The sequence below is a fragment of the Chaetomium globosum genome, genomic scaffold (assembly GCF_000143365.1).
Source record: "Chaetomium globosum CBS 148.51 scaffold_8 genomic scaffold, whole genome shotgun sequence".
Classification (NCBI taxonomy): Eukaryota; Fungi; Ascomycota; class Sordariomycetes; order Sordariales; family Chaetomiaceae; genus Chaetomium; species Chaetomium globosum.
Window position 1 is genome coordinate 264,993 of NT_165983.1, and position 12,365 is coordinate 277,357.

Below are 12,365 nucleotides of genomic sequence, written 5' to 3' on the forward strand. Positions count from 1 at the left end.
AGGGATTGGGCGATGCGGGAGTATTGGAAAAAGAGGGGGATTTAGTATATTTTCTTTTCGTTTCAGCATCGCATAGCTTGCTTTGCGCTGATGGTGCCCTTATAATCCCAGCCGGGCCAGTCCAATCTCCTGCCCCCCCTTTCGAGACCAGCTCTGATACATCGGCCGGCAATGTTGTCTACAACTAGACTCTGACGCCCCTCATCCCCATCCACAAGCACCCTTTTCCGCTAGATATCCTGCCACTTTCCGACCGTCTTGAGGGGAAACCTGAGTTCTGTTTGTTGGAGAGTTGTCAGTCCAAGTAGCTCACAAGCTGTTTGATGTTCTCGGGGTGCCAACGTACTGCCCTGGGCTATATCCTTGACGTGGTCGGGGTCGACCTGCGCCTCCTTGCCCTCCTTCTCAAGCATCAACTGCACGAAAGCGCCCTTCTTACTGGGCAGCGCGTAATTTACACAACCCCCAAACACCAACTCCTCCCACATCCGGCCCGACTCTCCGCGCGTTGGCTTGTCTTCGAAGCCCTTGGGCAAGAGACTACGAGGGGTCCCAATCCTTCTGTCTCCCGACAGGAAGCGCACAAAACAGTGGACGAGTTCATGGGCCACGGTAAAGGCCCCGTCAACTAGGAAGGCCCGGTAGTCCGTACCGAACCGCTTTATACCATCTTTGTCCCCCTTCTCTTTCGCCTTGAGGTAATTCGCTCTGACTTGGGCCACGGCCGTGAGGGTCTGCATTGGCGGGCCTGGTCAGCCTAAAAGTGGACTTGCTCTTGAAAAGTCTGAGATAGAAGGGGGGTTGGGGGGAATGCGCTTACATCGAGGTGGAGACGCATAACTCCCGAGTCCAAGGGGTGCCAATGGAGCATGATGTTCTCGTTGGTCAGTGGCTTGCGTGCCTCGGAGCAGCGTTGTCTCGCGTCTTCCATCCAATTGACCAGGCCGAACATGGCATGCGTGCCGTCCTCGAGCCTGCGTATATCGATGGGGGGGAAGCATTGGCGGATTTTCTTGAGGTAGATCTCTACCCATCTCCCCATCTCCGCATCGGTCGGTTTCTTGTTCAGGTATCTCGCGTTGCTACTTGGCGTGGCCGGATAGATGAACTCCTTGGGGTTGTTTCGCGCACTCCAATCCTGCACACAAGTGGCCCCGATGTGGATGAGCTTGTTGATCGAACGGTCATGCTCCAGGACATCCAACGCAAGTTTGATGACTCGATACACGGCTCCTCGCATCTCTGGACTCAGTTTATTGGCCGGTTTGCCGTCCATGTCAATGCTCAAAGGCTGCGCCGTCGGCGGCGGCGGCAAATCGCTGGGCGGCTTGGCCGCCGGAGGTTTTCCTGGGGGTTTGGTGTCATTCGAACGAGGTCGGGGCGGGCCTGCAGGAGGGCCTTGGGCATTGACGGCCGGGCGTGGCGCTTCTTGACGGCGAGCCGGCGGATGTCTGTCGTCGGGACTGACATCGACTACATTTGCTGGCCCGGTTCGTACAGCCGGGCGAAGAGGGAGACTGGAGGGCGGATCGCCGGGCTCCCTTGTGACCGTCCTGACTGTGGCGATCTCGGTATTTCTAGAGCCTCTACCACTGGTCTCTCTGTTGGACATATTTGCAGAAAATAAGAAGAGGAACTTCGGTAGAGGTAGTACTGAAGAGTTATGAGAAACAAGTGATGGCCTTCCGTAGTGATGGACGTAGGGGAGGACTGTGCCAGCACAGTTAAATGTGGAAGTTCGGATTGTAGTGTGTGTGGACGAGACTGCGGAGCGCTTCAACGAGTAAAAGCCTCTCCCTGGTTGTCTGTCAGGGGGAATAAGAAATTGCAGGTTAACTGCGAGCGACGGTCCAGAAGATATATCCCGCTCTTCTCGTCCGGTGTTTGTCTCCCAAACCTACAGGTCCCTTGCCCCGTGGCCTTTTTCGGCACCCAAGAAATCCCATAGCTTACTTCATGGGTCGAAGCCATCCATCGGAGGGGTATTAGGACCGGTGTTTTACAGTGTCTCCGGCTCCAGCCACGCGTCAGCCGGACCCTCCAGACGGACACCACGACGCCCACTTGCAAGTGTCGAGTGCCGGCCGCGCCAACCGCCCCTGGGATATTGTCGGATGGTGTGGGCTTTGGGTTCGACTTGACGTTCCAAGGAATAGGTAATAGGCTGAAGTCTTACTCATATTACAAGGCCCACGGCACGGTGGCCACCCGGCTTTACAGATCCTTCCTCTCCACCTGCGAGGCTTTGAACTTTGAATTATACGCCGGAACTCTTCCGTATTCTCTTTTTGAGTTATGCACAGTAAACCGCCTGGAATCCTGTAACCCCTGGCCCCCAACAGTTGGGTGGGTTATGTGGGTTATGTGGCGGAGACAGATCCTACCCGATTCATCCTGATTCCTGAGCCAGTGAGCATCCTTCGACCTCGGCATTTCTAGCGCTTCCTTCTAGCGGCTAGACTTTCCTAGTTTGGCTTCTCGCTTAGTTTTATAGCGAACACAAGATCTTTGGCTGCAAGTGGTGACCTGGTTTGGAACGGGCTTCTTCATGTTGGTTCGCGACTGGCCTTCAGGATCGAACTCTGTCTCAACTGGCCTCCTGGGTTCAGATTCTACCTCAGCTTATGGCTAGACTTGCCTCTGCATGGAGAAATCTTCCCAACACCACCCTACACCTCCACCCTACCTGCGGTATTTCTCACCTAGCGCAAATGTTATCCGTTGATGTTCCAGTTTCTCGTCGCCTAGAAAGTCACCAAGCAATACCACGGGCTTAAAAAGAGACTGCCTCTTATCGTCCGGCCCGCGCCGCCGTTCATCCCCCGCCATGTCGCCCCGATCACCGACATCATCGTCGACATCCACCTTCCATTCCGGACTCATCAGGGCCATCTGAGCCAGATTGGCTCCGACAGCAGTGTCCAGAACCTCGCCGAGACCGCCGAGCTCCCGCTGAGCCCAGGCATCGAGCCAACCTAGCGGGCCGCCCAGCTGCCCGTGCCGGCCGTAGTCGACGGCAGTCTGCGGCCTCTTGAGCCAAACGGCAAGGCGCAGGACCCCCAAGCACGTCCGCAGCGGTAGCCTGTGTTGCCGTAGCTGGTCGGGCTGTTCCGCGACGGACAGCGGCGGCATCGCCATCTCTTTCTTGTCCGGCAGTAGATGATACTCGGTGGACAGGCGCAGCAGCTCCGGGATCGTGGGGTCGTTGGTTGGTAGGGCGTTATCAATGGCTCCCTCGGTGGTTGGGAGAAAGTGGTCCCAGATTTGCATCCAAAACTGTCTATCGACGCTCGCAGGCCGCGAGGCCAGAGGGCGTGGATCGGATTCGTCGGCCCCGGGCTTTCCCATTTGTTCGGTGATCATTCGGTGGAGCGTGCGCTCCAGATGAGTGGCCATTTTTGAAGAATGCGATGGCAAAGGGGACGAGACAGCGATGCCTTTCCAGGATTGACCCAACTTGCTGAACTGTCCCTTGCTCCAAGCATATGCATTGTGCGCATCCTTGCTTGCTATGGTCAAGGTAAAAAGGCCGACAAATTCCCGCGCCTCACCCTCGGACTCGCGGAAAACGAAATAGGGAAGGGATTGGTGGTGTGGCCATATATCCGGGGACAATGTTTTGATGGCCGTCTGGGTGTCGATACAAGTCTGTAGCTGCGCCTGGAACGACTCAGCGGTGTAGTGTTCGCTTGGGCTGCTTTGAAAAATGTAACAACCAAGCGAGGTTCCTGACGGCAGGTCAAGGGCCTCGTATACATCCCGGAGGCCATTATCGGTGCTGCAAGTGAACGGGGTACGGCCGGTGATCTCCATTTGGAGCGCAAAGCCTGCGTAGATAAAGGTTCCTATATCGCAAATGCGAGCACCAATCACATCCATCTCGTACCCCTTGCTAGTTACCAGGAAGGGGATATGTGAACCGAAGGCCAAGCGTGTTTTGTCCCTGGTAAGCGAAGGCTCTCGTTTGCTGTCAGCGGACCAGTCGGGAACCCAACCAGGCAAGGCTTGCTGTCTCTCCCATCTCACCGCACGACGCAGAACAGGCAAGAGGCTATTCCGCACCGCGAGGAGGACGGCTATCCTGGCAAAAGCCTCGGCAACTGTTTCTGTGTAGTCGGCCACAAATCCAAACTTGCTCGCCAGCTGGACCAGGCCAAAGAAAGCAAACACCTTGTCTCTAGGATCACTCGCCTGGCAATGTCGGGCCTCGTCGAGAAGCTCTAGCATCTGAGACGGGCCACGAATTGCCGCTGAAGCAAAGTTGAATGCCATAGGCTGCTGCGTCTGTTTGGGAACGAGTGGCTGCGGGGTATTGAAAACCGGAAAGTCAAAACTCAGTTTTCCGTAGAACATAGAGGTATCCTCTCCGACAACATGTTGCTGGAGAGCTTTCCAGGGTATTTCTTGTTTCCCATATATGACGACGGCCTCCTTCGCGAGACCGATCTCCTGAAGGATCCAGACGCGAGTGAAGTAACGGTGGGCCAGAATGTTTCGAACCGCGTTTCTTGCAAGGTCCCACCACTGACCCCGTGCCCCATAGGCAATGCTGCGTTTATCAGATATGCGCCTTCGGGGATTAGAAGGCTCAGGGGCCGAGAAATAGTAGTATATGCCCGTATTGTCGTCTTCGCTCGCATCTCCGAGACAGATGAGTACCCGTTTGGCTCGCGAGAAGATTTCTGGCATCAATCGCACCTGGTGGCCGCGCTCGTTCATATCGTCCTGGTTGACACATACGGCGTCGATCCATAGGACCCGGGGGGCTGACATCAGTCGAACGCGTTTCAAGACGGCCTCGCAGCTGGATGTGACGGCAAGGGGCAGGTCGTTGAGAAAGATGGTACGGTTACGAGTGGCGTCGCCGTGCTCGTCGGGCCAGGTGTACGAAATGGCCTCGTACTCTAAAAGGTCATTGACATGGCAGTGGACCAGCGTGCCGTGGATCTCGTCTTCATCTTCGCACTGCGGCCATAGGAGGAGCAGTCGCAGCTCTGATTCTTGTTGCAGGGCGAGGTAGGGAAAAGCAGAGGTGTGGCCCAATGGAGAGGTAGCCGAGGAAATTATGGAGCGACAGTCCAGACAAACGGAGAGATCGCCAGCCACATAGAGCTCGGATTTTCTAGACTTGCATGAGGGGTCGGGACAAGTCGGCGGACCGAAGACATCGTGTTCTTCCCAGTCCTCGTCGGTGACCAGCTCGTCCCAGTCCTCTGCATCTTAGTTGAAGTCGCTTCCCAAGTCGGAAGACATTGTGGCGAGTGATGAAAATTTGGTGATGGAGTGATGACTGTTGGGTGATGGGAGCCTGAGGGAAAGTAGGGAGCAGGCTGTGAGGGACGCGGGCACTGCCCAGTGACACGCTGCGCCACGACTACTTTCACGTGCCAGCGCACATGTCTGTTGGCCGGGTTCTTTCAACGTCCATTTCCTTGGTCCCAATGCCTCCAAAACTCGATAAAAGCCCAGGGACCTCAATATTGAACCAACACACTACCTCGGGCCCTCGATACGCCGATTCTCAGAGCAAACTTGAAGTGTGACGGGAGTCGGCAGACTTTTCCACAACTCTTGTTGACCGGGAATCTTTCCTAGAAACATGAACAAGTGCGTTCAAAAGCGCACCTAAGCTAAGTACTTTCGTACCGTGACATGTACCTATGAAGGGATCATATGTCGGGGGCCGCAGACATTCCCGATTTCCCTCCAGTCTCCTATCGTAAACTCTGGCGCACGCGCCTCTAGGTTCTAAAACACAACTAGGAGCTATCAGGTCGAAGATTGACTACCTCCATAGGACAACCATCCAGTATAGGTGCCTCTCGAGAAGCCACCCACCACAACTCATAAGGACCGGAAACTCGTCTGTTGGGTTGTTTTCAGCGTCTCACTTGTAATCACCAAGCTACCTACTTTTTAACTAGCTAATCTGCAGGATATTCCAGTCTCGGTCACCTCTCGGCTTCCCAGCCCAGTGCACCAACTCGGGAAAAGGGACCGAAAACCTGGGTCTGGTTGGAATGAAACTCCTTGCGAAGATAACTAACTAAAACAGACAGACGATACAATTCGCACCTTTCTCAACCAGACAGTCAAACCATTTCCCTCGGCAGTATTTTGCGGACTTCAAAACGACATTAGCAGACCCGAGCTTCAGCAACCGGGGGCGTTCTTAAGCCATCGCCTGGAGTATGTCCCTGGACACGATCGGCCAGTAGAAAATAGGCCCATGCAATTGAAACATGCCAGCGATGGCGAGAACTTCACCAGGAATTCTTCCATGATCACTGCCTCACGACAGGATTGTAAGGCGTAGGTATTTGCCGGTGGTTTGAATTTCAGGGGGGCTTCCTCCTGGCTTTCATTCCAAGAATCCAGTCAATTCTTACCTCGGTCGACCTTGCCATAATACAACGCGTAGCCATTGATGAGATTTCCTCATGCTATATACTACCTTCCCAACCATTCACTCTCACGCCCATTGAACGCCACGATCTAATTATTACATGCACCTACGTTCTCGCAGGCCACGCTAATCCGCATCACGCAGCTCCCACAACCGGGCGAGAATATGCTGCCGGGCCTGATCACTGATGATTCCATTATCCAATCCCCCGTCTCTCCGTACCCTGCTCGGCTGCAGCGCGGCCCTGCGCGGTTCAAGCCCAGTCAGCAAACACACTCCGTAAGGCTACGGTCCCGGCGGCGGGCACAGAAACGGACGGCACATACCAGTGAAGAACGCGGACTTCGGACAAATGAACGTATCCAGGCCCTTCCCCTGTGCCTATGGTGCGAGTCCCTGCAACATCGGCCTCGAACTCGTTGGTCGGCGGCGGGCAACCCCTGTTTCGTAGACGTGTGGCCTGTAATTGTCGGTAAGAAAAGTAGATGGCCACAAGAGAGAGAACAGAAGTAATAATGCCGAAGACGATGACTTGGGTGGTGGTCGATTCTGGTGAAGTCCATGCGGGGGTGGATGTGGGGCCGGGACTCGCGATAGCCTCAATATGTTTAGTACATGTAGTTAAACGGTACATGTCTGGCAACTGGCATCACGGCTACAAATAGGGTAGTAAGAAAGGTGAGCAAGAGAGGGCCTTTTTGGAGCTGAGAATGATGGAAAATGGCATGTTGAGTTGAGTCTATCTCTCGTATTTGCAGCCGCAGGGGTTGACGGTGTCTTATGCATCTTGAAAGAGGTGCGCAAAGCGTGTCATTCCGAGGAGCGATGGCATGTTGGGCAACTCTGGGGAAGGCCTTGCTTCTTCGTGACACCTTTGTCGCCTCCGACCTCGAGATACCTAAGTAAAATGCTCGGCGGAAATGCGATGAATGTGCGATGGCAGGAACCGGAAATGGGACTGATACGGCAACAATCGGTGCTATTGGTTTGAGGCATTGGGTGACTTGGACAAGATTTTCGAGGCAGGTGCGATGAGTGCGATAAGTGCGATGGGTGCGATAAGTTTGGGTGTCCGCGCGAGTGCGGCGTGCGGTGCGACGTGTGCCGTTCCAGGCTGCATCGGATACGGGGGTTATTACAACTAAGTACGGGCAGTCGGATGTGGGACGGACTGTAAATGAGGCAACCACTGGAAATTGAGCCCGAAAGGTGCGATGACGGCTGGAAGGGAGCACACACCGAATATATGATTTGCTGCCCAAGCTGTGTCGGCGAACGAGGCGGCCAATGGACATGTTGTGAGGTACCGTACCGCATGGTGCGTCTTCCGAACCCCGACTTTTTCGGGAGCTGCATTAAAGAACATTTGCGATCGAATTTTTATCGCACCTTCTCTCTTAAGGAGAGACCAAACCCTCCAACATGGCCACTTCACAAACTTCTCACTGCCCATCGGTCAAACTTTTTATTTCTTCCTTCCATCTAGAAGCGCCTGAAGATGGATCAAAGAGTTGCCCAGACTCAGCACACCGACTCCAAAAGGAAGCCCCGTGGAAAACTGGACCAGACTAAGTGTGACTGTTGTCGCAGAGACAAACAAAAGGTGTGCAGTTCCTTGCTGGTCCGATCTTGTCTATCCGATCTAACGAAGTAACTCGAAAGTGTGAGCCTCGAGACCGGAAATGGCCTCAAAAATGCCGCCGATGCGAACGGAAAGGCTTCGACTGTTCTCCGAGCACGCGCAAGGGGAGGATGCCAACAAATGTGAAGCTTCTGCATAACCGGGTAGCAGCCGGTCGCGCTGCGTCAGAGGCAGAGGCAGAGGCTGAGGGTGAGGAGCGCCGGCCTAATTCGGAGCATAGTTCTGCGTCAAAACTATCGTCTGTCCTTAGCGCGGAATCAAGCCAGTTAAGTACAGCTGGAGACTGGACACTGGTCGATTTGTACGTCGAACCAGGTAATATTTAGTACTATTTGATGGCCAACCGCTAATGAAGGCACAGCACAAACGCAGTCAGCTTCTTGACCATCCTCAAACGAGCTGAAGTGAAGCTCCAGAGATGGTACTCGGAGTTGACCTTTCCATTCAACGACACCGACAGTCTCGGTAAATCTCCTGCAGCAGCACTATCTCTAATGGTTCAAACATTCAGCAGCGCTCTCCAAACACTCAGTCAAGCAACTCTTCGCCTTGTCACGGCCCGGATAACTGCTTTGTCGCCATATAGAGACCAGCCGGCTGCCCGAGAGGCGTCATATTTACGGATTCTTACTTGCGAAATTCTCGAAAGCCCATACGTTTGTCAATATAACAAGAACGACGCTCCATTACAGACCGCCGACGATGAGACCATCGACACGACAATACGGGGCATGGTCTCCAGCGACGAGATAGGGCCTGCTCTGTTGTTGGCGGGCAAATACCTTGGGAAGAACAGGCATCAAGTACGCGATCTCCAAGCAGATTTACACAGGTATTTGTCACTCCGTGACCAGTTCCGTCCTATTGTCAAACGACTTTGGGTCCACCTAGAAGCGACCGTTTGCGACGAACTGGAGAGGATGTTGATAAGCATGGTTGTCAACAATCCTATCGTTTTTGTTTTCGACAGCCCTCACTTGCTGAGAAAGCTGGCCGACATGGAAGGATTCTGGCGCGTCCAGGATTGTCTTGGATCTTCTGTCCTCCACATCCTCCTCGAGGGACTGGGCCCGCGTATGACCTGGCATAGCGCCGTGTTCCCCATAGGCGTCGCCTTGGAGCATGGTCAAGACACGGTTCTCTTTTCCCCGGGTGAGTGGCCGCAACTCGTCAGAAAGATCGCGCTCCATTGCCGACAACATAACCCAAACGACATTTGCGGCCGATCAGCGATCCATATCGCTAGGAAATACGGCGTACCAGAAGTAGCCGAAGATTTCCTACGTGCTGAGATGCACCCAGGGGTTGATGGATGGATGGAATTTATTTCGCCCGGAGGCACTGGGCCTATAGGGCCTTAGCACGCTAACTACATTCGGATCAAATCGGTTTGCCTTTAACTCGTACAAGCCCCCTACTTCTTCCCTCTTTCTCGCTGCACCATTTACCTCTTGCCTTGGTTGTTGTTAGCAGATCAACTTGGAGGCTACTTTCTCCAAGTGTTCAGCGTCCTATCTTCAGCAGCTAAAGCGGGACCTGCTGGTTAAGGCTCGTGGTTGAGGCTCGTGGTGTTGAGTGTCGGCTTCTTCTACTGTGACTGGTCTAGACTCTCCTCCTCATTCAGCTCCAGCCTTCCTGTTGCCATTGCGTATTTGATCGTCGCCCGGACTGCCTTCATATCTGGTGACCAATGCCTTGTATCTGATGGCGCTTTCCCTCCCAGATAGAACGAGAGGCTTCCTCGTCTTGCCACTGTGCATTGCAGCATGTCTTCCCTCAGAGCTGTCCATCTCACGCATCGGAAAAGAAAGTGTTCCACTGATTCCCTCGCTTGTCCACAGGCACAAAGGTCTGACTCGACCGCCCCAATCCTGCTCAAAAAACCGTTCAGTCTCGCCATTCCGGTTCGGAGCTGCGCCAATACGCAGGCCTCCCTTCGCTTCAGCTTGTCATAGAGATGGCGCGTGTGCTTGCCTGGTAGTGCTGCGTCCATGGCCTTTGAGAACTTGCCCACGCTTACAGGTAGAACTCTTGTCGCCCGTTGTCTTTCCATTGCCAGCCTCATCGCGGTAGACTTGGCCTGGGGTATTTGGGAGTCGGGTGTGCGTCCTTGCTTCGACGCTCTCTGGGCTGCTGCCTTGGCATCTGACCCCAGTGCGAAGTCAATCTCCGCTGGTATCCACAGAAAGTTGACCGAGTTCCCTCTTTGTCGGTGCAGCCTGGCCAAGTCGTAGATTTGCCGTATGATGCTTTGGCCGGATTGCTGCCGCGGCTGTCCAACTGCTGCCAGCGCTGACTGGTTCCTCGTGATCACGGTGATGTGCCTGTGGCAGATGCTAGCCGGTAACTTCTCCAGGGCCATTGCGATGGCTGCTAGCTCTGCTGTATATGGGTTCTGCTCTTCCCTTGTCCCAAGAACAACAGCATAGTTTGTCACAGTCTCGCTAGTTCTGTTGAAGAGAATATCCCGTGCAAGGCCGCCCATGCCAACAATGCCCTTCTTTACGGATGAGCTGGTTGCGATCACGATTCCCGAAATTTTGTTGACCATATAAACCGCCTTCCCTCGATCGGCTTCGAGCGTCGGTCGTAGGCGAGGTACCCAGGGCGGGACGGCGTATTCCTGGATTGTCTCCATCCGGTCAACTCGTACTCCTTCGGCCACGCGGGCAATTTTCTGCAGCGGAGATACGAATCGTACGGTGGTCCGGACTTTCTTCATGGCAAGGGGATGCGTTCCGGGCAGCGTGTGGATGTTGATCCACAGACTGGCTGCCGCCTGGGCGTGTCGTTCTCGTACGGGGTAGATGCTCGCTTCAGCTTCCACCACGGCTGTGGTTCGAAAGAGGGGGGAAGGGTTCCGTTGTTGAACGGGAGCCTCCGGTTAGTAAGTGCTGCGCTCTCCTAATTTGGAGAATCAACACCGTGCCCGAAGGCTTCGTCACGTAGACAACCATTGAACTGGGGCGCGGACCTCCGTGTCAGGTGACCAGAAGACCAGGGGACCAGGAATTTTGATTTTCCGCTTTTCCGTTACGTTCTTCCGCCTCCTTCGGGGGGGCGTCCTTGTATTTAGTCAGAGGCTTCGGCCCTCTCAGGAGTTAGGGGGGGGCAGACGGGCAATTCTATTCTTTCTCTACACTTGCAGAAGTGACTCCTTTTCGCGGTCACTGTGACCGCGACCCACTGGCCAGAGGGCCACGCGCGTAGGCGTATCGATACCGCGATCGTAGGATCCTGTTGGATTTGGAAGGCGGTGAGGAGGGGCAATTCAGGGGTTCACTAGTGGCTGGGCATTAGTATTTTCAGGATCAGGGCGAGGCCCGCGGCAGTGGGAAGAGGACAGAGACACAGAGACACAGACATCATCATCAATGAACTGGTTGCCCCTCTTTCATCACCTTTTGGCACCCAAATCACCTTATTTCAGTCATTTCGTAGCTGTTGGCTTTCCAACAGCAGCTCTGGAGAATTTTATTTTATGTATAATTATCCTCCAGCTCGCTTTCTCTTCTCTATTCTTTAAGATAACGTACCTAGTTTTACTATTTCCATGTCCTCATTGCAAAGCCTTTTATGAAGTAATAAGCCCAGTGTACTTCTCATTCCCACCAACTATAACGAATACAGATACGGCACAGTAGCCTTATATGCTTGTGTACTGTACGTGGACCGTGCAAGCATTAAGCGAGGATGTCCTCGGACATGCCGGGGCGCGGTGGAGCGCCACTGGAAGAAGACGCGACGGCCCGTCAAGATCAGGCAGCGCTTGGACAAAAGTCGTTCCCAGAACGCCCATGCGCGCTTGTCCCATCGAGAGGCTTTGATGCTCGCCTTAGGGGACGGGTGGACGCCGCCGGGGGATGTCCAACGCGCTGCAGCCTGGCCCTCCCACTTCGTCCCGCCTCGATACATGTCTGGTACTCACCACATTAAACACCCATGTGGATGAGGTAGATAATTGTTGTTTCCAGATTAGGTCAATCCCAAGTCTCCTAATCTTTGAAGGCGCCATCGTCATTTTTCCAACTTACCGTTGACTCGAAGATGGGAGAGAACTGGAATTCGGACACGACGGGACTTTTACTCTGTTCTACACGGCATCAATCCCACGACTGCACGGCTCGCGAGGAGAGTCCTCGACTGGCTGATGGACTCGGGGAAGCTGCTCGATGTACAACTTAGCCAGGAGGCTCGAGCTGGAAGCGACAGCCTGAAGCGCCCCCGTTCGGAGGCCAGGAGGCCTTCCTCTCTTTGTATACGCAGACTCACCAGAACGCATCGTTCCTTGTTGGTATGGGTTTTTTCACCCGGCCC

General features: G+C 54.3%; 4 protein-coding genes across 4 annotated transcripts; all 4 read right to left on the bottom strand.

Moving 5' to 3' along the window:
- Positions 1-230: 230 nt before the first annotated feature.
- Positions 231-1,612, bottom strand: CHGG_10791 (uncharacterized protein; the record flags this gene model as incomplete). The annotated part of the gene is made up of 3 exons (XM_001226057.1): positions 231-277; positions 347-734; positions 821-1,612. 3 exons carry the CDS (start codon positions 1,610-1,612, stop codon positions 231-233), a joined length of 1,227 nt encoding a protein of 408 aa, XP_001226058.1.
- Positions 1,613-2,682: 1,070 nt separating this feature from the next.
- CHGG_10792 (uncharacterized protein) lies at positions 2,683-7,040 on the bottom strand (the record flags this gene model as incomplete). Its single annotated transcript, XM_001226058.1, has 4 exons — positions 2,683-5,213; positions 5,495-5,591; positions 6,629-6,650; positions 6,733-7,040. The coding sequence occupies 4 exons, from the start codon at positions 7,038-7,040 to the stop codon at positions 2,683-2,685; spliced, it is 2,958 nt and encodes a 985-aa protein (XP_001226059.1).
- A 1,694-nt stretch (positions 7,041-8,734) lies between these two features.
- Positions 8,735-9,238, bottom strand: CHGG_10793 (uncharacterized protein; the record flags this gene model as incomplete). The annotated part of the gene is made up of 2 exons (XM_001226059.1): positions 8,735-8,860; positions 9,026-9,238. 2 exons carry the CDS (start codon positions 9,236-9,238, stop codon positions 8,735-8,737), a joined length of 339 nt encoding a protein of 112 aa, XP_001226060.1.
- Positions 9,239-9,636: 398 nt separating this feature from the next.
- On the bottom strand, positions 9,637-11,963 carry CHGG_10794 (uncharacterized protein; the record flags this gene model as incomplete). Its single annotated transcript, XM_001226060.1, has 3 exons — positions 9,637-10,880; positions 11,585-11,619; positions 11,716-11,963. 3 exons carry the CDS (start codon positions 11,961-11,963, stop codon positions 9,637-9,639), a joined length of 1,527 nt encoding a protein of 508 aa, XP_001226061.1.
- Positions 11,964-12,365: the final 402 nt, after the last annotated feature.